At 43.2% G+C, this 24989-nt stretch overlaps 1 protein-coding gene across 4 annotated transcripts in view; it reads left to right on the top strand.

Moving 5' to 3' along the window:
• Nucleotides 1-24989, top strand: part of BRSK2 (BR serine/threonine kinase 2) — a 265934-nt gene that overhangs the window by 131103 nt on the left and 109842 nt on the right. For all 4 annotated transcript variants that reach the window (XM_040328495.1, XM_040328498.1, XM_040328497.1 and 1 more), the window contains exon 2: nucleotides 6035-6129. In XM_040328495.1, coding sequence (XP_040184429.1) covers nucleotides 6035-6129 — 95 coding nt within the window. The remainder of the gene's footprint in view (nucleotides 1-6034; nucleotides 6130-24989) is intronic.

Genomic DNA, 24989 nt, shown 5'->3' with positions numbered 1-24989 from the left:
ACAAGGCTGGACTCAGGGCCGGGACAAGAGGTGGGTAGAAGGGACAGCTGCCCTGGGCACAGTGGGTATTTTGGGGGGTTGCGCTAGAAGTTTGGAGGGAGAGATTTGTACCAAGAGTGGATTTCTGTTAGGAAGGGGGATTTGGGGGGGGTTTGTGCCAATAGGGTTGATCGAAGGGATTTGTCCTTAAATGGACAAAAAAAATTGAGGGGGGGGGGGGGGTGTAAGTGCTAGTAGAGTGGATTTGTGCTGGGAGAGGGAATTTTTGGAGGGGGGGGGGGGATTTATGGTCACAGGGGAAATTTGAGGGGTAGAAGAATTGTTCTAGGAGGTAAAAGTTGGGGAAGGAAAGGCAAAGTCCAAAGCAAAGTCTAAACATGCATGGATGAGCGAGTTTGGGATGGAGGAACTTGACTGGCCTGTAAAGGGTGGGCCAACTTAATAATGAACCCTATGGACTAAGACTGGGATGCCATTAAAATTCATGTGTGTGTAAAGCAGGGGTACCCAACCTTTTGAAGGCCGAGGGCCACTTAAGTGACTTGGTAAACAGTCGCGGGCCACAATGAGCAGAGTGGGCAGATGACAGGTCTGTGTCCAGTCTGCATATGCAAAGCAGACAAAGGCACAGCCCAATCTACGAAATGGGCCCTCTGATCCAATCAGATAGAAGAAGATAGATCCACTTCTGTTTTTTAGCTGTTCATGTGAAAGGGGCCTAAGGCTGCATTTACACTGAATGTCTGCGGTCTACCCACAACGTGGGTGTGGCGCAGTGTTCCTGTGGTTTTCCCACCAGTTAGCTGCACTTTGCCATAGACGTTTATTATATCCTGCAGGTTTGGTGCCCTTTCTGAAAAGCCACTTGCTTCCTCTACCGCTGGCTTCATTCACAACACTGATGTTCTGAGATGGCAGGTGGGCAACCTGCAATCTGGGCTTGCCAACCAGCCATCCCAGAGCAGGAGGTCGTGGGCCACATCAGAGGGCTCGGCGGGCCACATGGTAATATAGGGTATGTACTGTACAAAGAGATTTGGTTTAAAATGTGAGTCAGTTCCTCTAAATGAAGGACAGTTTGAAGCTATGTGCACCAGGTCTCACCAACAACGGCCTCTATTCTCTTTAGCCTGGAGAATGTCCTGGGCAGATGCCATCAGCATCCTCGGCCAAACCTGGTGCATGCTCAGAATTTTAAAGGATTAGCATTTGGTTTGCTATGTGAACGGCCTATACTCCTGTATTAATCCAAACCACAGACTTGCATTGTGACAAGTTGCTGTAAAGCAGCGCTATTGTGTAGTACTGCAAAGCAGCTTGTATTTGTATTGTGCACATATGGCTGCCCCTCTAAACACATATAGTAATGAGGTACTTATAGAAACATGGTTTTAAAACGCCTACACATTAATAAAACAATTTCAAGTAAATCTCTTGCCATGTACTGTATGTGTAAAAGGTCATTGCTAAGACAATACGTTTCCTTTAATAACTTGCTACTAATTCTCCGTTGTAGCAGTAAAATGTGAAATGTGCTTGGTATGGATAATTGCGCTTTGTACTACTTATGAAATAAAACTAATATATATCTTTTTCTCCATCTCTTTAACCCACATCTTCCTCTCTGCCTGTCTCTTCTCCTCTTCCCCTTCCATTTTTCCATGGCCTACTTTTTCTATACTCCTTTCCCAGGAGCGCTTTCTGTCCTGCTGCCTGTGACTAACTTCAAAGAGTATGAGGCGCACTGAGATGGGACCCCCTCCCACATATAGCTTCCGCCACTCCCTCCAGCCCCCAACCAACTCCATCCCCCGAGTCTTCATTACCAGAAATCATGCCAATTAGTGCTCCATGAGCTTATTCCTCGTGCCCGGGGGAGCCTGTGTAGTGTATAGTGCACTGGGTATATATTTTATATATATATAAATATATATATATTTATAATATAACTCCCTACTGCACTCTGTAACAGTAGTTGTCAGAATGGGCCCTCCAAGGCAGGAAAGGGGCCAGATTTCAAGTCTGTTCTTTCCACACGAGCAACCCGAAATTACCTTATTTAACCTGTATTTTGGTCATGCAGTTGATATCTAAAACTATGGCCTAGTTGCAGAGAAGATCTTTTTTTAACCGTTTTGTTGAACGATCGCGTAACCCCGGGTTTTCACTGGGGATAATGATATAGGTTTTTAATATCTCTGAAAAAGAGAGAATGTTTGTTTAAACAGGACAGAACCATTTCTCACCAGTGACCCGAGGTGAACAAATGCCTCTGGCTGCGAGCTTCATAGCGCAGAGATGAGATTAGGTTGGAGCAGTATTTTTACCCTTGTGATTTTAATGCATTATATGCTGTGACTGTTTCTGGCCAACTAAATGAAGGATTCAGCAATGTTTTCTACAGATAAAGCACTTACTGTATATGAAGGAAGATGTGGAAATATACATAAAGCCATTATTCGTGTACAGTATAGACATGTGAAATATTTGGTTTGGGAATTTTGTTTTCGTCCAAAAAATACATTTATTTCGTTACTCCTAAAGTTAGTTACTTGTATTCATTTTGTTTCGTTAAAAAATGCATTCGTCCGAAAATCCGAATTAAGGTCGAATCTGTCATTGAAGGCTTATGGTGTCTGGTGAAAGTTCTAAGAAGATTCGACGGAGCAGCTAAACCGTACGACGCCGCAATCGTACATTTCCGTTCGAATGTTCCGCCTACAAGCTATAGAAGAATTCGAATGTTGTATGACACTAGTAATAATTATATTTATAAATTATTATTACTAGTCAACCAACATTCAAATTCTTCTATAACCTATGGGCCGAGCATTTGACTGGAAATGTACGTTTGCGGCGTCGTACGGTTTAGCTGCTTGTCGAATCTTCTTAGAACTTTCGACAGACACCATAAGCCTTCAGTGACAGATTCAACGTTTGTATGTTTTTCGCTGCTTCGTCGAATCTTCATCGTTCATGTCGAATGGTCTACCCCAACACTGTCTCTATAATGTGAAATCTTTTCTCTCTATGTCGAATCTTTCCTCTCTGTAGAATGTAGAATAATCTTGGACTAATATAGTTAGGTTAGGCACATTCGACCACAGGTTCGATAGGACACAGATTGCTATTGTCAGCGTCATGTCGTATCTCTATCTATATCGAACTGTTGTAGCAACGAAAATGATAATAAAGCATTATTTTATGTCGGATCTTTCAGATTTCGAATTCTGTGCATTCGTTTTAGTTTGTTAAAATGATAACGAAAATACCCGAAATTCGGACGAAAATGCATTCAGACGAAAAAAAATGCAATGTCTAGTACAGTAGAGACAAAGGCTGGCATGGTATGAGCGTTTCCATTATTGGCCAGTCAGGCAACAATCTCATGTGTAGCCAGTTCTTCAGTTTTGATTGAAGAGCCTTAGTAATTTTGTCCAATGTTATTTTCCTGTCTGTCTCCGACTCTCTTCTTCTCCCTCATCCATAAGCATCAAAGGTAACCCATATGTATACTGGCCTATTGGCCTCACATTTCTATACCCCCATATCATAGCCCCCGCTATAACTACCAAAATTTGTCTGACACCAAGGTTGGGAAAACTGGCCCCCTTATTAAAGTTAACAAATATTAAGAATATAAACCAAAACAAGGCATAATCTTTTTGGTTGCCGATCCTTGGAGGCACTGCGTATCAAAATCTTTACCCTAATCTGCTTAAACTCTTTCCATGGTCCCGGGCGTATTGCACCGACTCGGGATGACCACCTTCAGCAGATATACCATTCCACTCCCAGTTATCCACCCATAACTGGCATTCACCGGGGACCCATACCTCAGATGTGTCCCAATCATCAAATTCCAGCAGTTTATTTACCAATGCCTCCAAAGACCCAACCACATACCTCGTAAGAGTAAAACATACAAAACAAAGACAACAAGTCAACCACATACCATTACCAAATCTCAAAACATGTAGGGTGGGTGGGCAGGAACGTTTCCTCTCCTTGTGTGCTGACCGAAAGTCTTCTTCCCCGTGACCTCTCCACTGCCCAGCCTCCCCCCACACTTGCAGCCAATCCCCTTGCCTTCTGCTGCTAATATTTTTTACCCCCACTAGCCCAGCCTACCTGGGCACCTCCTCATGACGTCCTGCACCTATTTTTTTTTTCTTTTGCTTCAGGCTTACTTACAACTGAGCACTAATCTGTGCATTCTTGTTTATGGCTGCATTTGGTCAAAGAGACCTCTGACAATAGTCAGATTATGCTCCTTCATCCATCGGTCATCCCAGGTCTATGACCATCTACATTTTTGTTAGACTTGTAAATTGAATGAGGCTATAGGAAGGTGTATTGATGAAATATATAAAGTTTTTCATTTGATGCATTTGTACAGCAATACATTATTTTTTCAGTTTTTTTAATCTTTAATCAATCTTAGAAACTGTTTTATCGGGCTTAGTTGAAATATCAACCACAACTTCTCTTGACCAGTTCACCAGTAACCCCATACGTGTTCCAGTGGATGTGCATATCAGGTGAAAAGAGGTAGTACACTGGCTATGAACTTATGCCTTACGGCGCAAGGGTCCTCTGTTCAACCCCAGCTGGGGACACTGTCTGTATTAACCTCTTGGTGCCGACAGTACACATAAATGGAGCCTCATGGCTGTGGGCCTTATCTCCCTGTATAAACAACCTAAGGCCTCAAGTACACTTCTGCTGGTAAACGGACATTTAGGAGCATTTTTTTCAGCTGCCTCTGAACTTCTCCTCTATGTTAGCTTATCAGTTTATGTACACTGGGTCGTTTATAGTCGTTCCTAGGCAGTTGTTTTTTGAAGCATTTTTTAGACGCAAAAAAATGCGTTCAGGACGGAAATGCCTGAATGCCTGTAACAGCTTGTACATGCGTTGTAAAGGCGTGTAACTCGCATTTAGCTGCAATTCTTTTCCAGGCGTTTTTAATTTTTGGCTATTTAAAAAAAAAATGCTTATAACGCAAACGCAGCAAAACACCGCTAAATGCGGCACTGTAAACCCGGAAAAAACAAAAGTTTTAAACATCGGTTACTATCTGTCAAGTTAAATCGTTCAGAGAGGTTGTAAAAATTGTCCAAGTACATGAAGCCTTACTTTGAGAGCTGAAAGTGCGCTCCTAACACGGTACCCGAATGCCCGTCTCCACCTTCTGGCTTTTAGAACTTTTAATGGGCCAGGAGACGGTCGTCGCCAGGGGGTTCAGCTTGCATAGTTGCCCCTGTTCTTGTCTGAGTATCCTCTGCTTTCCTGTCACACTCCAAAGATGTGTGAGATAGGGACATTAGGTTGCAAACTCCTACTGATTTGTGAATGTAAAGTGCTGCATAAATTATTGATGCCATATAAAAATCTGTGATAAAAAAAAAAAATATTATCTGAGCCATCTAAATTCATCCAATATTTTGTCCAAGCACAGCAGAGTAAAGCTGACTAAACACCAGTAGAAATTATTTTTTAAACATTTGGTTAATTTTCTAATGATTAGTGGAGTTAAAGTGACAATTGTTTTTAACCGTAGTAATATGGTTTTTCACCTTAATGCATTCTATGCAAAAACCTTCTGTGCTGCAGCTCCCACAGACCCCCCCCCCCTTTTCTAACCTGAGCCTGACAATATCCAGCGATGTGCACGAGTGCAACGGCTCCAGCCTCTGTCACTCTCCTCATTGGACAGATTGATAAAAGCAGGAACCATTCTGTAAAAATAGAATAACATGTGCTTAATGGAGTTATTTTCCATACACTACAGATTTTTTAGAAGTGATGCTAATATCTCGACCTCTGCGTAACCAGCATATGCCTGCTGTCCAACCAAACCAGGTGCCATATGAAGGAAAAATAGAATGAATATGCATGAAGGTCCCTGTAGCCGATCCATTACTTTCAGTGTGCACATTCTGCCTGTATCTTCCAATTTTGTCATCTGTTTTTCAATTTGCATTTACTGATACAAAGCATCTAACACAATTGTATTTGTCTTTTATTACAGGTCTGGTGAAATTAGGGATCCACTGTGTTACTTGTCAAAAGGTTGCCATCAAAATTGTCAATCGAGAAAAGCTGAGCGAGTCTGTTTTAATGAAGGTAAATTTAAAGCAAGTATTCCATTAACATTAAACTGTGTTACATATGTGAAGAAATACAGTATCTTCTGTATAACTATGTATATGTGATACTGATCACATTTTATCAAATTTACTTATTGCAGCAAGTAAGGCTAGCAGTCTAAAATACATTAAAAGGGTATTTACTTAGAGATGAAAAAATACCTTACCACTTTACAAACTCTAGTTCAGCCAAATCTTAAATATCCCATCCAGTTTTGGGTCACCAGTCCTCAGGAAAGATGCACTGGAACTGAAGAGAGTCCAGAGAAGAGCATCAAAGCTAATAAATGGCCTGGAGGACCTCAGTTATGGGGAACAACTCCAAACCTTAAATTCATTCAATTCATTCTCCTGGAGAAGAGATACTTAAAGCGGAGTTCCACCCAAAAATTGAACTTCCGCTTTTCGGGAAGACTCTCCCCCCCTCAGTGTCACATTTGCACCTTTCAGGGTGGAGGGGGTGCAGATACCTGTCTAAGACAGGTATTTGCACCCACTTCTGGTTCTGTCCAGCTCAGTAGATTGCTTTAAGAAAGGCCTGGATACTTTCCTAAACATACATAATATAACTGGGTACTAACATTTATAGCTAAAGTTTGATATTTGATTGCCTCTCGGGGGATCAGGAAGGAATTTTTTCCTCTGCTGTAGAAAATTGGATCATGCTCTGCTGGGGTTTTCGCCTTCCTCTGGATCAAAAACAGGAAAAACAGAGATTTTTTATCAACCCTTATTTATGGTCTAGTCTACAAAAACAAAATTTCTCTGGAGTTTCATACTCATAGGAGGCCATTAACATAAGGTGACCATGTATAGACAGGTGTCCTCCTAAGAAGGATAGGTGAGGGTATTTCTGCTTATTCTCGAATGACTCTGTGTTTGGCGCTACAAGCAGCTTGCATAGAGTACTTTTGATTCATTCATCTACTCCACTGCAAAATATTGGGCCTGCTTGCAGAGAGATGCTTTGATAAGTTGGAAAACTTCTTTGTGCAAGTGTCTTCGACAGCTGGAAGTGGTCATTATTCCCTGCTAGGACAGCAGAATCAGTCCAATTGTCACAAGTGATTCTTAAAATCAAAAGCATTTGTTATAATAATTGGGCCGCCTGTGGCCACCCACAGCCTTTTCTGCGTGAGGCGAATAGCTGATAAGGGTTATACATCTATCAGGTAACTTTTCTTTTAATAAATTAAGGCTGTGAATGAAATCACCTCCTTCACAGAAATACAGAAATACAGCAGTGAGCTTTCTCATAATACACATGTAATGCCGCGTACATGCGATCAGAAATTCCGACAAGAAAACCGTGGAATTTTGGCTCAAACTTGTGTTGCATACACACGGTCACACAAAATTCCAACCGTCAAGAATGCGGTGACGTACAACACTACAACGAGACGAGACAAATGAAGTTCAATGATTCCGAGCATGCGTCAAATTGATTCCGAGCATGCGTGTTTTTTTGCGCGTGGGAATTGCATGCAGACGATAGAAATTTCCATCAACAACTTTTGCTGTCGGAAAATTTTGAAAACCAACTCTCAAATTTTTGCTGTCGGAAATTCTGACAGAAAAAGTCAGATGGGGCCTACACACGGACCGAAAGCTCACATCAAACTTTTCTTGTCGGAAATTCCGATCGTGTGTACGCGGCATAACACTACCAAATTAAACAATTTTGGGCAAATTTTCGTTTTTTAAGCTTATATATTTTAAACTAAGGTTTTATATTTATATATTCTTTTACTGTATGTATGATTTTTGTTTTACAAATAAACATTGAATACATGACAAGGATTCTAATTAACCATTGGCAGTGAAGAGAATAACCTGTATTTCTGGGTGTGGGGGAGGTTATGGCTCACTACCCTTTCTCCGATTGTGACAGCGCTGGCACTTGGTGATGGGACAAGCACTGTCCGATGACGGCAGGAAGAGAGCCATCAGTCCAATTTGGAACTTGCACAAAGCTTCCTGTCTTTGGTCACTGTGGCTTAAGAGAGTAATAGGGAAATTAAGCAAAGACCAATATGTGCTGCTGACAGAGAAGGGGAGAGTAACTGTGCTTTAAGACTTGCTATCTCTCATTCAATCGTTGTCTGAAAAGGGATGAGTCACTTTTGTGACTCTTTACTTTGTGTGTGTGTGTCTGTAAATTTCAGCTTTAGCTATTGAGCCCTGTAAACAATATGCATTTTACAATATATGTGAAATTAGAAGATCTATAAATGGAGGCTAGAGCTCGCCCTGAAAATATAAAATATTCTTCTAAGATATTGTTTATTTACCCCTACCTTAATTATTAACAAAATATGTACAAAAACAGGCATTCCTTGTCATTTTATGGACTAAGATTCGGGAAGATGAAGCAGCAGGACAATCCACTTAATTCTCAATTTTTTTCTTATAACTCCATGTCACAGGGAACAGAATGCTCGCTGGTTCCCTAAGCCAACGAACTCTGCCCTTGACAGTAAAGTAACCAGCCCTGGTATAAGTGTGCGTGTGCCAAACTAAGCTGAAGTTGTTGATTGGGTTTGTTGGATACTATAGAGGCACACTGGTCAATGTACACAGCTGCTTGGTGGGAAAGTCCTGCTGTAAACTCGTTTTAATCACAATATACAATTTTATACAAAAGCACAAGCTTTAGAAAGTGACAGCTACTTAATTTTTTGCATATTGGTGTATCACGTATGAGAGATATCACTGGCTGGTGATCTGCTCCTGAACATGCAATGATTTGTTAAAGGTTTACTCATGAGATGACGGACATTGTTGTCTGATGTATGGTGGTGATCAGCTGACGATAATCATACTTGGCATTAGCTTGTATGTTGCGTGTAAAAAGATCAACACAGAAACGGCTGCTTAATGGTGCTTGATGTAAGAACAGATGGGAGACCAGATACAGGCTGCCGAAACTGGACTTTATGTCATCAGATCTCATATGGTTTCTTGCCAAAACAGATCATTCTTATGCAAATATAAATCAATATCTAGAAATTAACCTGTCAACAATTCACCCAGTGTGTTTGCATCAATAGTTTCCACTATAACCTCTGCTCCTGAACGGATGACCCATTCCCCTGAGAGATATAAAAAGAGAGAAGCAAACCACAAAATCTGTGGATGGAGCTGTAAAATGAAGGGTTCTTGGAAAATAAGCCCAGGTTTTAAAAATTGGTTTGATAAATAGGCAGCAGGACTCAGAGTTCTGTCATTACTAAAAATTAGGGCTCAATCACATGGCCACCCAGGGCCATACAACACCCAGATCAGAGTATTTCTGCCGTAGATACAGCCAGGTGTTTGCAGTCCGCTGCTAGCAGGAAGCTTGTACCAATCAATGACAGGCTGACATTGTTGGCAGCTGTTCACATGTAATCGCAAGGGTTGATTACACGTGGTTAGGGACAAATGAGTGGTACCTTCAGGCCCCTGTGCAAGAAATCATGAAGTGCCCCACTGACTCCTGGCAGCCGGCTTGGCTCCTTTTCAGTCAGTCAGTCCTGTGTATATGGGTACCCAGAGAGATCAATTTCACCCACGAGAAATTAAGTCATGCAAGTAGGTTATTGGTGAAAGCAATCTATGTTTATTCGTGTCTAGGGGGTTTCTTTATACAGTGAAGAAGATGGGCGTAGAATAATGTTGTGTCAGCTACATTTCATTGGTTAATGCAAATACGCGTGTTAGTATCATCCAGGGCCGTTTGAAGGAATTTGCAGCCCCCCCCGCACGCAAAGCCTACGTTAGCGCTACACAAATTGTTTACACCCATGTTCTTATCCCCCCCCCTCCCTAGTCCCTATGTTTTTCTATTCTCACCTCCCCTTCTTCCCTGTAGGCAGCGGCAGCCGCTGTAGCATGGCGGAGCTCCTCTTCCTCCTGTCAGTCCGGTGTTCTATTATTATGGGTCCCCAGTCCCCTATCAGATAGTACCTGGGCCGGGCCGGGTACCGCGCAGTACAGGAGATTCAGTTTTCTGTGTTCCCGGACGGACTGAAAGGAAGTGAGCACTGAGTGTGCACTTCCTGACGGTCCGGTCGGGAACAGGAAATTGAATCTCCTGTACCACGCGCGGTACCCGGCCAGACTGACAGGACTCTGGGAGGAAGGAAGAGGAGCTCAGCCACACTACAGCCTGGGAAGGGGAAGTTGGGGGCCCCAGGCCAACTCGGGGCCCCAAGCAATTGTTTGTTTTGCCTGTCCTGTAGCGACAGGCCCGGTATCATCATTCCTGAGAAATAGAAACTAATAACTTCTAAGGAATAGGAGCATCAGTTCGCACAAGTTTCGTTTTGTCTACGTGATATACACAGGAAGGTGAAATGGAGGAGTAGAACATATTTCATCAAACAAAATGGAAGTCAAGGAGTATTATGATTACAGGCCCCCACAGGGGCCCTTCCCTCTGAGCCCAGTGGTAGAACACTGGGGCCTGGTTGCAATGAGACCTTTACGACCCTGGTAGTTTTTTTATTATTTTGTTATTTTCTTTTAAATGTTATTTTTTACCATTCTATTAGAATCTTTTTTTTTTTTACAATATTATTTTTTAATTTTTTTCTGAGCCCTGTTGGGGGCTTTGGTGAGATATCAGGGGCTTAAACAGACCTCTGATGTTTCACCTTTGAGACAGTGAAAGGATATTGAGCCCCTAAACTCTATTAGCTGGATTCACGTAGGGCGGCGTATGTTTCAGCCGGCGTAGCATATCGTATTTACGCTACGCCGCCGTAAGTTAGAGAGGCAAGTGCTGTATTCACAAAGCACTTGCGTCCTAAGTTACGGCGGCGTAGCGTAAATGTGCCGGCCTAAGCGTGCCTAATTCAAATGAGGAATAGGGGGGCGTGCTTTATGTTAATGAATCCTGACCCGACGTGATTGACGTTTTTAATGAACGGCGCATGCGCCGTCCGTGGACATATCCCAGTGTGCATTGCTCCAAAGCACGCCGCAAGGACTTATTGGTTTCGACGTGAACGTAAATTACGTCCAGCCCCATTCACGGACGACTTACGCAAACGACGTAAAATTTTCAAAATTCAACGCGGGAACGACGTCCATACTTAACATTGGCTAGGCCAGCTTTTTGGTGGAATAACTTTACGCCTGAAAACGCCTTACGTAAACGGCGTATCTTTACTGCGACGGGCAAGCGTACGTTCGTTTATAGGCGTATCTCGCTGATTTACGCTTTATAGGCGTAAATCAGCGTTCACGCCCCTAGCAGTCGGCGGAACTAGACAGCTAAGATACGACGGCGCAGGCCGTCGTATCTTAGCTAGATTTGAGTGTATCTCAATTTGAGAATACACTTAAACATACGACGGCTTAGATTCAGAGTTACGACGGCGTATCTACTGATACGCCGGCTTAACTCTTTCTGAATCTAGCTATATCTCAGTAGTCTCAGCAGCACAGAATGAATGGACGGGAAAAGCTCTGTACAGAGCTTCCCGTTTATTCACAAACTGAAGCATAGTTCTCCATCCTAACACATCCCCACAGCAGCTGGCAGGAGAGGGGGATGGGGAAACCCGGCAGAGCTGCGGGGGATGAGGGGTGCCAGAAGAGAGCATAAGGGGGTTTGGAGAGAGCGCATGGGGTCGGGAGAGAGCACATGGGCCCGGGTGCAGCAGAAAGAAGCTGGGTAGGAGGGGTGGCGGGGCAGCAAACAAATCCCCTACATTTTCCTCCTGCAACCTAGATACACACATCTGCACATCTATATATTTACTTTCTTGTGTTTTCATAGCGCAATGGCCTTGGAAAATAAATTCTGTGCTCTTTTTTCAAAATACGACTCTGCAATAATGTGTATGGCATATTATTGTGTGGTGCTGTGACGCATGAGTTAAAGCATGTTTACTGCAATGCAGAAGTGTAAATGGGACCTAAAATTTCCTCTGACCCTGACAAGGTCACCTAAACCTGCCCACAGACATACAGTTTGAAATATCTAGATCTGGAAACTGGAAAATTAAACCAGATGGAAATATGGTGGCAGTTGCTGATGCTGCCCAACCAATATATAATCACCTAGAGGGGGGACACGCTGGACTATCTCGTATTGATACAATGACACATATAATATAATAAAAATTATACTTTATTACATATAAAACATACATGGGTCTAAAAAACAATACCCCACCAAAAACAACTACTACCGAGGGATGACCTGTGAAGTTTCTGTTGGAGTATAGATGTTTCCTCTACCGGTTTCGCGCACTACGCTGCTTCTTCAGGAGGAATGATCTGTAGAACAGGTGGTGCAATAAACCAAAAAATAATAAACAGCATATAAAGCAATAATACAGAATATAATACAAAAGAATACAATAATGTTTCCTCCCTCCCCCCCCCCTCACCCCCCCCCCTCCTTTCCTCCTGTTCACCTTCCCTACCATTGTACTTTTTGCCAACTATTACTGAACATTATATGAGGCTATACTCAAAATTTTGCTAGATCTGGAAACTGTCATTTAAAAAAAAAAATAAAGTCCCATTTTGTTCTCTTAAACCCATTCATGTCTAACCAAACTGTTTAACCCCATTGGGTTAGGAGTAAAGGATCAGTCTACACAAAATGATACCACAGTTTTTGGTAGAACCTGAGATGCTGCTTACTACCTATTCTCATATCCCGTTATACCATCTCTATCAAGCAGGAAAGTCACTTAGATGTGAATGGGGTTCCTCCACAGCCATCTACTACACTGTAAGTGGTCCCTGCTGCATCTACTCTAATTATATCCATTGTCATTGTCCCTGGTTCCTCTTCTAAAAATCTACTCCAATGTCATTGTCCCTGCTGCTTCCTCTCCCATCCCATTATACCATCACTGATCCTCCACTGCCTCCTTCCCCGTTCCTGATCTACCATTACTGATCCTCCACTGCCTCCATTTCCATCCTGGTCTACAATCATTGGTCCTCTACTGCCTTCATTCCCAGGCTCATCCTGAGCTATCATCATTGATCCTCTGGTGCCCCCATTCCCATCTTGATCTACCATCACTGGTCCTCCACTACCTTCATTCACATCCTGATCTACCATTATTGATCCTCCTCTGCCTCCATTTCCTCTACTGGCTTTATTCTCATCCTGAGCTACCATCATTGATCCTCCGGTGCCCCCATTCCCATCCTGATCTACCACCATTGATCCTCTACTGCCCCCATTTCCACCCTGATCTACCATCACCGGTCCTCTACTGCCTTCACTCCCATCCTGAGCTACCATCATTGATCCTCCGGTGCCCCCATTCCCATCCTGATCTACTATCATTGATCCTCCTCTGCCTCCATTTCCACCCTGATCTACCATCATCGGTCCTCTACTGCCTTCATTCCCATCCTGAGCTACCATCATTGATCCTCCGGTGCCCCCTTTCCCATCCTGATCTACCATCATTGAAGCTCCACTGCCTCCTCTAATCCCACTGCATCCTCTTCAGTCTCACTTTTAACCTCACCATCACTGAGCCTGACTGCCACGTCTCCCATCCTGCTCCTTCTTCTATGATGACTCTTGCCTCCTCCATCCAGCTCCACTGTCACCTGAAGCACGGTCATTTTCCCCTGCTACTAGCTTACAGTCTATACAGGCTCCAATGCTTCCTCTTATGTTGACACACTGCAAACCCCTCGGGGCTCAACTTTTAGAAGATCAAATAAAAAGACATCAAGGTGGAAGAGGTGAGCTGGGGCACAGGCTGTGTTGCTGTTTGGTCACTGGAGAATACAAGATGATCTCACTCACCAGGCAACATATATCATTACACCCCAGACCCCCCCCCATCCTTTTACCTTGCAGCTTTCACATTATGTTTGCTGTTTCTACGTCATTGAGTACTGCCAATGTATTGTACCATACTGGCATATCACCAACTAAGTGAATTACAGCATTTATCATTTACACCTTGTAATACCACTCTATGTTTGACACCACCTAATACCACCTTACTTTAGATTGGTTAAAACCCAATGTTGAAACATAAAAAGAGGAGGGTGCACTGACCTTGTGCATTACCAATGGTAAAATTTATTTTAAAAACTGTAATAGCAGTAGTAGTCATACTCACAAAGGAGTGTATACAAAAAGGCTTATCAGTCCGCCAGCAAATGGAACTGCGTCTATAGACGCCTGCAACCTGGACCGGATATTGGAGGGGCCAGATGGCATTGCAAACGGCTAACGCGTTTCAAAGGTGTGCCCTCTTCCTCAGAGCCAGATCCACCGCTTTGACTCTGAGGAAGAGGGTACACCCTTGAACGAGTTCTCCGTTCTGAGGATGGCAGCAAGACCACAGGCATTGTTCTATCTAGAGAGTTGGCTGTTACACTTACCTATAGACTGAGCCCCCAAGCACAAGAGATTGTTTTTGTGTTGTAAAACCTAATGTTGCTTGTTCTATTACTCATATACTGTAAATGCATACATTTCTACCAAGGGCCCTTCAACGTCTGAGTCACTATGTGCTAGGTTGGTAATATTCTCTCATTTTATTGTACACACTGCTTTAGAGTCCTATATAGAAGCCATTCTATTTTACACTAACAATACTAGTATGATTCATATACTGTATATACTTCATAAGTGTTCATTTGTCTATATTTGTCTCTTGCATGTGAGTCAGATACCACTATGTTGTCCCACTAGAGAACATAACATAAAGTTGTATTTCTACCCTCCTTTGACAGTTTGATTTTGATTGAAGTACATATTAAACATAGAAAATCAATAATCAGGTTGCAAACAGATAGGTTCAGGACCGTGACTTGGCAAAGATTTAAATCTATTTTTAGTGAGTTAATACTTTGAGTTTCTGTGGTGTTTAGCTTAACTTACAGCTAAATCGTATATGTATGCCCCCTATGCTTCTGTCTAAAATTCCTAAACACATGAAATCTAAAAATGCAACACAGACCCACTCACCAAATCTCAATGTCAGTTTTCTCCTGGGCATCAATGCTGCAGTTTGCAGGCTTCACTACAGGCTCTATAGAACTCGACTGGTCATGAAACCTGTAGAAACCTCTGGAGGAACCATTAACATCCTAATGGAAAGTATTAGCATATTTCCACACCAACATCTTCCGAATGACCACCAATGTAAAGGGCATTCTTCCCACTGATCACAAATTTAAAGGACATTTTTTCCACTGACCATCAATGTAAGGAGCATTATTTCCTCTGCCCACCAATGTAAGGAAGCCCTTTTGCCCACTAACAATCAATGTTATGGACATTCCTTCAACTGGCCACCAATGGAAAGGTTGCAGTCACCCCTAATGTAAGGAGGTCCATATCCCACTGACCACCAAGGTTGGGGACAACCTTCTTCCCACTGACCATCAATGGAAAGGGCATTCTTGCCACTGACCACCAATGTAAAATGCATTTTTACATCTAAGGCCCTGTACACAAGATCGGACAAAACCGATGAAAACGGACTGAAGTTCAGTTTCATTGGTCCATACCGACCGTGTGTGGGCCCCATCGGTCAGTTATCCTTCGGTCCAAAAATTTAGAACTTGCTTTAAAATTCAACCGATGGACGCCTAACCGATAGGTCAAAACCGATGGTTAGTACGCAAAAGCATTGGTTCAAAACCCGCGCATGCTCAGAATCAAGTCGACGCATGCTTGGAAGCATTGAACTTCATTTTTCTCTACACGTCGTTGTGTTTTACGTCACCGCGTTGGACTCGATCGTTTTTTTAACTGATGGTGTGTAGGCACATCAGATCATCAGTCTGCTTCATCGGTTAACCGATGAAAACGGTCCTTCGGACCGTTCTCATCGGATGGACCGACCGTGTGTACGCGGCCTTACTACTAATGTAAAAAGCATTCTTACCACTGACCACCAATGTAAGGGGTATTCTTACCAGTGTCCACCAATGTTAGGAGGCCTATTTTCCACTGACCACTAATGTAAGGAAGCACTTTCCCACTGAATGCCAAAGTGAGGAGGAACTACTATTTTGACTGTATGGATTTATTTACTATTATTCTTTTCATTCTATGATTATTGCTGGAAAAAAATGGCATATACTGTAGATCAGGGGTTGGAAAAGGTATCCACTGTAGGTGTCATATAGGCTACATACACCACATTCTTTGTTGTTTTATTTATTATTTTATCTACATCCTTCTGTTCATGCTAATATACCATGAGATGTAGATGTAATACATTTTAGAATTTGTTCCCTGAGAAATTCAAATTATTTTAAGGGTTCTTCCATGGTAACAAAAAAAATGATTAAGGTTGCTTTAAAATAATGTTTCATTTGCCTTTCATTGACACAACGGGAGTCAGATATGAGATATCTTTAGACCAGCTGTTCAGGCTCTCAGGAGAACAAGTGTGTTACTAGGACCTCTGTGTAGGTTGGTCAAAGTCAAATGCCCTTCTGTGCCCTTTTATTGAAAAAGGCCTTGTATGTTCAAGTAATCCACTTACTTTACATCATTTAGGTCATCGCAAATTTTGTACTTGTTGTAATGTTTTTAAGTTCTTTATTTTAGTTATATAACAGTCCCAAAGATCCTGTAATAACAGCTCTGTATACATCATTAAATGGCTGTATAGCTACGGGTACAGTAGAGAACAGTGCTTTAATAGACTGTATGATTGCCCTTTAACCTGAGGGAGCATGGTTGTGGATTACGTGCTACCCCTTTGGCACAGATAGGTCATTAAAAATCCTTGTTCTATTAAACAAGAGGTGAAGGTGACACGCTGGCTTTGTACGTGACTGGATGAGGAGTTAGGCAGCAGATGTCCAATATAGCAGTCAAGTTTAATGGTATTGGGGTGGGGAGCAGATGGTGCCAAGGGGTGTGAAAGGCAGGTGTCGCTGCATTAACTCGCTGACTTCCAGATCCTTACAATGATGCTACCCATTAATCACCAGCAGGGCCTTCCTCCCCCTCCTGATCCTCCTGAGCTTTATATGAGTCCTACAGAGAAAATAATAACAAATGCTTTGTATGGGGGAGCTTTCCAAGCAATGCTCTCTGAATACTATAGGTATATAACCCTCACCAGACGTGAAAGGTGATTTTGGATGAATAGCACAGACCCTTCCCTGGAGAATCTATACAAGTGGTAATAACGATAACTCAACCTAACAATTTGGTGTTTGCAATCTAAATGTATTTAAAAACATGAAATGGAAAATGGATCTAGTTTTTCCTGAAGATACAAGGGAGATGGTTATTTATATATATATATATATATATATATATATATATATATATATATATATATATATATATATATATATATATATATATATACATATAATATATATATATATATATATATATATACATATATATATATATATATATATATATATATATATATATATATATATATATATACACTGTGATATGTAAGAGCAGAATTTGTCAAAGAGAAATAATTTTTCTGCTTTTTTTTTCCAAGGAATATATGAATAGACCAATCACCCCCACTGTAATATCCACAATCACCCCCACTGTAATATCCACAACCACCCCACTGTAATATCCACAATCACCCCCACTGTAATATCCACAATCACCCCCACTGTAATATCCACAGACATCTCCCCCACTGTAATCCACAGACATCTCCCCCACTGTAATATGGTCCACATCTCCCCCACTGTAATATCCACAGACATCTCCCCACTGTAATATGGTCCACATCTCCCCCACTGTATAGGAAGATTAGTGCTTGCTTAGTCTTACCAGAGAAGCCCGCCAAACACGAGCAGTTGAGGCCGGGTGATGAAGTCAGCGCGCCACTCTAGGCTCACTTAGGCCGCCGCCGGGTGGACCAAGATGGTCAGCGCTCCAGGAGCTAGGTCGAAGCCACGGCCTTTCTTATGGCCGAGGCAGCAGCGGATCACGTGGTGTGCCGATCCGCATATGGTGACCCGTTCGGATTACAGATCATTTACGATCCGTTGCACCACTAGTCGATCAAAAGAATGTTGATTGATCAAAAAAATTAACGATTAATCGAGGAATTCATCTTTAATTTCCACAGCCCTAGTTTTTAGTAATAAAATAAATTGTGGATTGCATTGCATGGACATATGAAATGAAAGTCTGGCTATTTGGCATATACCATGCAGCAATGTTGCTCTGCTTGCTTAGCCAAAATATTTTTCTAACCAGTCCAAATTTTATTTGTATTAAAATAGCCTTCAATACTGCCACATTTAAGCATGCAAGGCCTCATTTATGAAAATGCATAAGAATCATAGGTGTGCCGGGTGTGCCCAGGCACACCCTAATCACCCCAGGCGCATTAGTGTTATTACTCTGTGTAGCAGCAGGAACATGTAAAAGATCTTCCTCTTACCGGCTCTGCCATAGGAGAAGTGTTTATGCTCTTCTCTTTCACTGTGCTGGCAGGCAGATCAATGTGTCGGGGTCATATATATGCATTAGGCTGTGCACACCTATGATAATAATTGAATCATCTTAGTCTATCCACAATCATCAACAGACTCTTCTCTTCCTTTGTCCCATATATCCAATTGGTTGGTTTTAGGTGACACAGACTCCGACAGTTCTGCCCTTCATTTGGTAAATGAGGATTTGGCTTTTACTGTAGGGGAGTGCAGGGTTTTCCTTTTCAGCTGATGCAGTTGATGCTACTAAAAACGTAACCATAGGTAGAGGACAGGGGTCAAGTCCTTGGGATAAAAGTGTGGGAACTCCCACCCAAGATCCACTCCCCCACCAAAAAAAAAAAAAAATGATACGCTCATATGCATAATTACTGTACCTTAGTAATCCTTTATGTTACTGCCCGCTTCCTGTATATGGATTTATTGGGTAGTGTGCGGGTATTCTGTCACTTCCTCGATGCCGCAATATCTCCTGGGAGCTTTTGTCATTGTTCCCAGGAGACATTGCGGAGGTCTGCCGTGAGTTATCGCGGGATTTAGAAAGAACTTGCTTAAAGTTCTTTCTAAATCCCGCGATAACTCGCGGCAGACCTCCGCAATGTCTCCTGGGAACAATGACAAAAGCTCCCAGGAGATATTGCGGCATCGAGGAAGTGATGGAATACCTGCACACTCCCCGATTAATCCATATACAGGAAGCGGCCAGTAACATAAAGGATTACTAAGGTTCGCCTGTCCCTGACAGTGACTCGAGCTGGGCATCGCCGCTTAGTGAAGGATTGGCTCAGGCAGCTCAGCTGCTCTCGGCTGCTCTAGTCCTGCAAAGGGAACTGCAATCCTGCTGTGAAAAAAGTGCAGGGACTCCAATCCCACGCGTTCCCGCAGGACTTGAGCCCTGGTAGAGGACAAGGGTAGATGTGCTTGGAAAAAATCTCTCAATGGTTTGCATTCTATGCATTAAGGTGAAAAAACATCTGCGTGGCAAGTCTCTATCAAGAGCAAAGTTGCAGTGGTGAGTCTACAGCAAGATCTCTGCCAGTCTACAGCATAAAAATTCAGCCACAGTGACCCCTGTGGTGGGATGACTATTGCACATTATAACTAAACCAGAACTTGCAGCAGACTTGCAGAATGTTTTGCAAAGAAAGTTGATCTGGAGTCATGCTATGCAGACTTGTTGCAATTGTTGCAAGCCTGACAAGTCTAGCAGTAGCTTAGCAAGTCATTTTAAAATTTGCAGCACAATTACTTGCTATCTGGGATGCCTTTGATGCACTGTTATTACCGAGGACTACATGATCTCACTCATCTGTGTTATGGCCAAGAGGACAGGGAGGTTCTAGCAGCCCTTTCCAGGTTGTGTTTTCCTAAAACAGTAAAGTGAGTGAGCTTTGTAATACTAGAAGAAGTGTGCTAATGGCAGAAACCAGGTGAAAATAAAGGGGCAAAAAGCTTAGAAAAAAAAGAGAAAATATGCAGCAACCACATTTAAGGACTGGTTAGTGGTAATATATAAAATGTTAGTCTTTTAGAGTTAAAGGGGTTGTAAAGGTTTGTTTTTTAATGTATGTTCTTTTAAGCTAGTGCATTGTTGGTTCACTTACCTTTTCCTTCGATTTCCCTTCTAAATGTTTTTTTTTCTTTGTCTGAATTTCTCACTTCCTGTTCTTCCTCAGTAAGCTGTTCTGGCTGACTAACCCCCAGGGGGTGATGGGGGCAAGCTTATTGAGGAGAAATAGGAAGTGAGAAGTTCAGACAAAGAAAAAAAACACTTATAGCCGGATTCAGGTAGGGGCGCGTATCTTTAAGGTGGCGTAGCGTATCGTATTTACGCTACGCCGCCTTAAGTCAGAGAGGCAAGTACTGTATTCACAAAGCACTTGCCTCCTAACTTACGGCGGCGTAACGTAAATGGGCCCGGCGTAAGCGCACCTAATTCAAATGAGGATGGGGGGCGTGATTTATGTTAATGTTTGGTGACCCGTCGTGATTGATGTTTTTTTACGAACTGCGCATGCGCCGTCCGTGTACATATCCCAGTATGCATTGCTCCAAAGTACGCCGCAAGGACGTATTGGTTTCGACATGAGCGTAAATTACCTCCAGCCCCATTCACGGACGACTTGCGCAAACAGAGTAAATTTTCAAATTTGGACGCGGGAACGACGGTCATACTTAACATTGGCTACGCCCCCTCGGGGGCAGCTTTATCTTTACGCGGCGTATCTCTTACGGAAACGGCGTATCTTTACTGCGACGGGCGCACGTACGTTCGTGAATCGGCGTATCTAGGCATTTACATATTCTACGCCAAACTCAACGGAAGCGGCACCTAGCGGCCAGCTGAAAAATTGCACCCTAAGATACGACGGCGCAGGCTGTCGTATCTTAGCTAGGTTTAAGTGTATCTCAGTTTGAGCATACACTTAAACTTACGACGGCGCAGATTCCGAGTTACGTCGGCGTATCTACTGATACGCCGGCGTAACTCTCTATGAATCTGGCTATTAGAAGGAAAATTGAAGGAAAGGGTTATTGAACCAACAATGCACTAGCTTAAAGGAACCTATTTAGAAAATAAAAAACAAACCTTTACAACCCCTTTATGCTGATCATACATGTATGGAAAGTCATCCAGTTGAGCAGGAACCAGCCTGACTTTTGCTACGTGTGTACCACTGTCTGTTCATCAGAAGCAGGTCTAATGACTTTGGATGAATAGTCACTTAGAAAAACCAGCAGTCAATCATCTGGGTATCCTGGTGGGGGTCCCCCCTGTCAGAATACAATAACTCAGCAGGAGAGATTTGTGCATACGCTTCGTTTATGTTGGTATAGGGCTTCTTTTTTTTCGTTGAACTGGCGGAGCGAAAAAACTTAAGATGTATACTCTGCATTAGAAATGCTTTAATACACAGTCCCGCAATCTTTCTCCCTGCCTGTCCTGATTATAGCCACTGTTGCCCCAAAGTTACACCACTTTCTGGTTTCCATTTGATGTTTTTGCCCCTCTTGTTGACATCATCACATACAATGCAAGACCAAAAGCCACCATTGCTCCAACATTGCCTGTGATGACATAGGAGTGCCCTACACATTCAGTGCTGGAGAGTGAAGAAACGGATCGTGTGCGTCCGCTGAACAATCAGTTGTGCTAAATATTTCCTTGTATAAGATCTTCTTCCAGTAAAACAAGCATCATTGGGCCAGATTCATCAAAAGATACGACGGTGGATCTCCTGATCCGCCGTCGTATCTCTGAGATCCGACGGTTGGATCCATGCGACGGATTCATAAGAATCAGTTCCGCATAGATCTCCCTTAGATCCGACTGGTGTAAGTGACTTACACCGTCGGATCTTAGGCTGCAATATCCCGCCGGCCGCTAGGTGTCGCTTCGGTTTTTTTACGCGAGGAATATGCAAATTCCGATTTCCGCCGATTCAGAAACGAACGCCCGCCCGTCGCTTTTTTTTTTACGTCGTTTGTGTTCGGCTTTTTACGGCGGATAGTTACCCCTGCAATATGAGGGGTAGCTAATGTTAAGTATGGCCGTCGTTCCGGCGCCGAGTTTCACATTTTTACGTCGTTCACGTAAGTCGGTCTGGAATACGGATGGCCGCAATTTACGTTGCCGCCAAAAACAATGACGTCCTAGCGACGTCATTTGGAGCATGCGCACTGGGAAATTTCGCCGGCGGCACATGCACAGTTAAATCGGCGCGGGAACGCGCCTGATTTAAATTGTACACTCCCCCTAGCCGCCGAATTTGAATTCCGCCGGGGGAGTTACGATCCGCCGGTGCAAGTTTCGAGGTAAGTGCTTTGTGAATACTGCACTAGCCTCGCAAAATTGCACCGGCGGATCATAAATCACATAGATTACGCGGATCTAAAGATCCGCTAATCTATGTGAATCTAGCCCAACGTCTATATCAGCTGGAAAGCCTGGTATTGTTATTTGTGTTATTTATTTCTAAATTTGACTTTTTGACGTGGACGTTTATTGTGGCAATACTTCACCACCTGGTGAAATTATGAGGCTGTATAGGCACGATGGATTCATAGATATGGAATTCCACTCTACACCTCCATTGGTAATGCTATTATAGTCAGACCATGGTAAAGGCTTGTGATTTACTGCTGATGTGTTTCTGATGCTTTTTTTGAAGCCTCTGGGACGCAGAGTTTAAACTTTGAATTGCATCGCCTGGAGCAGTGTTCACATTTATTGTTATCTTCGCCATGCATCAAACTGCGTTTCTGAAAAAGGCATCATGACCAATTATGCTGTGTTTTATTCCTCTATACCCTTCTCTGAAGATACAGTGTGAGCACGCAATAAATACATTGTGAACTTGGCATGTCATTTTCTACTTAACCGCTTCAGCCCTGGGAGAATTTACCCCCTTCCTGACCAGAGCACTTGTTGCGATTCGGCACTGTGTTGCTTTAACTGACAATTGCGCGGTCGTGCGATGTTGTACCCAATCAAAATTGATGTCCTTTTTTTCCCCACAAATAGAGCTTTATTTTGGTGGTATTTGATCACCTCTGTAGTTTTTATTTTTGACCCAGGCAGGGAAGGGGTTAAACACTGGGGGGCGATAAAGGGGTTAGTCATGTCCTAGGGAGTGATTCTAACTGTGGGGGGGCTGTGCTACAAGTGACACGATAGTGATCACTGCTCCAGACGATGGAGCAGTAGATCACTGTCCTGTCACTAGGCAGAACAGGGAAATGCCTTGGCATCTCCCCATTCTGCAGCTGCCTGACACGATCGCGGGACACTGGTGGACATCGAGCTCGCGGGTCCCACGGTCACAGAGCTCGCCACGGGCGCGCGCCCGAGTGGCGGGAATTTCAAAGCGACGTACAGGTACGTTGCTTTGCCCACCTCTGCCAACGTACATCATCGTTAGACGGTCGGCAAGCGGTTAAAGTGGTTGTAATTTTTACCTTAAAGGGGTTGTAAAGGAATTTTGTTTGTTTTTTCATAATAAGCATCCTTTACCTGCAGACATTCCTCTTTTCACTTCCTCATTGTTCGTTTTTGCTCAGAAGTTGCTCTATTTCTTCTCTGTTCTGTTCACTTCCTACTTTTTACTGACCACCGTGACGGGAGGCTTTACTGCGGTGGTCAGTAACGTGCTCACCCCCTTCTGGGAACTACATCTGTGCGGCAGGACGCTCTCTAAATGTTAGAGACCTCAAAGAGGTGTGAATTACTGGGCGTGCCGCAATTCATACTGGGAAATGTAGTTCTTACATGAACGAGCGATGCAAACCAGGAAGTAAATGAGAGAACAGAAACTAGAATGCCGGAGGTGATATAGATGAAGGAATTTAATAGGTATTTACTCGTTTTTTTAACAGAATCATTACACTATTCTGTCTGTCTACCTTGCAGACAATAATTTTAGGCAAACATGTTTTTTCCTTTACAACTCCTTTAATGCATTCTCTGCATTAAAAGAGAAGTTTTTTTTTTTCATCCCATAATCATACTTACCTAGGTGGATACAGCATTGGTCCAGTGCTGCATCTGTCCCCCGCCGCCTCTGCACTAAGAACTGAGCAATCGTACACCGCTGATGGCTCGGTTCTCTCACCTCCCAAGAGGAGAGCTGCTGACTGTCAATCAGCAGCTCTCCTCTCTGCTCCTCCACGCTCACTGAAGCGGTGAGCTGTGGAGGGGTGGGAAGCGACCATCTCAGCAATTTGCTGAGAGGCAGACGCCTATCATCCAGGCACTTAGCGGATCCAGACTTTTAGAGTCAGGATGACCCGGTGCCTGGACTGATCTTGGTGACGTCAGCAGAGAGCGGACTTCAGATCGCTTTCTGCTGAAAACGGATCACAGGTGTGCCTGATCTCGATCCAGCCATTGGCTCCTGCTACAGTCAGTCAAAACCTGTGAGCAGAGAAAGGGAAGAGTGGCCGAGCTAGGTTGTGTGTCTGAATAGATGCAAATAGCCCAGCTCGGGATCAAGCAGCTTCCTTTGGGGGCATTTGGTGGGGGAAACGTCAGGGAGACCCAAGAAGAGGAGGATCGGGTCTGCTCTGTGCAAAACCATTGCACAGAGCAGGTAAAGTATCTCACAAAAGTTAGTACACCCCTCATATTTTTGTAAATATTTTATTATATATTTTCATGTGACAACACTGAAGAAATTACACTTTGCTACAATGTAAAGTAGTAAGCGTACAGCTTTCGGCAATAAAAGTGAGTACACCCCTAAGTGAAAATGTTTAAATTGGCCCCAATTGGCCATTTTTCCTCCCCGGTGTCATGTGACTCATTAGTGTTAGGTCTCAGGTGTCAATGGGGAGCAGGTGTGTTAAATTTGGTGTTATCCCTCTCACTCTCTCACACTGGTCAATGGAAGATCAACATGGCCCCTC

Source organism: Rana temporaria, chromosome 11 (assembly GCF_905171775.1).
Source record: "Rana temporaria chromosome 11, aRanTem1.1, whole genome shotgun sequence".
In the NCBI taxonomy this organism is placed as follows: domain Eukaryota; kingdom Metazoa; phylum Chordata; class Amphibia; order Anura; family Ranidae; genus Rana; species Rana temporaria.
Note: the sequence above shows the minus strand (reverse complement) of the source record. Positions and strands in the feature narration are given on the sequence as shown.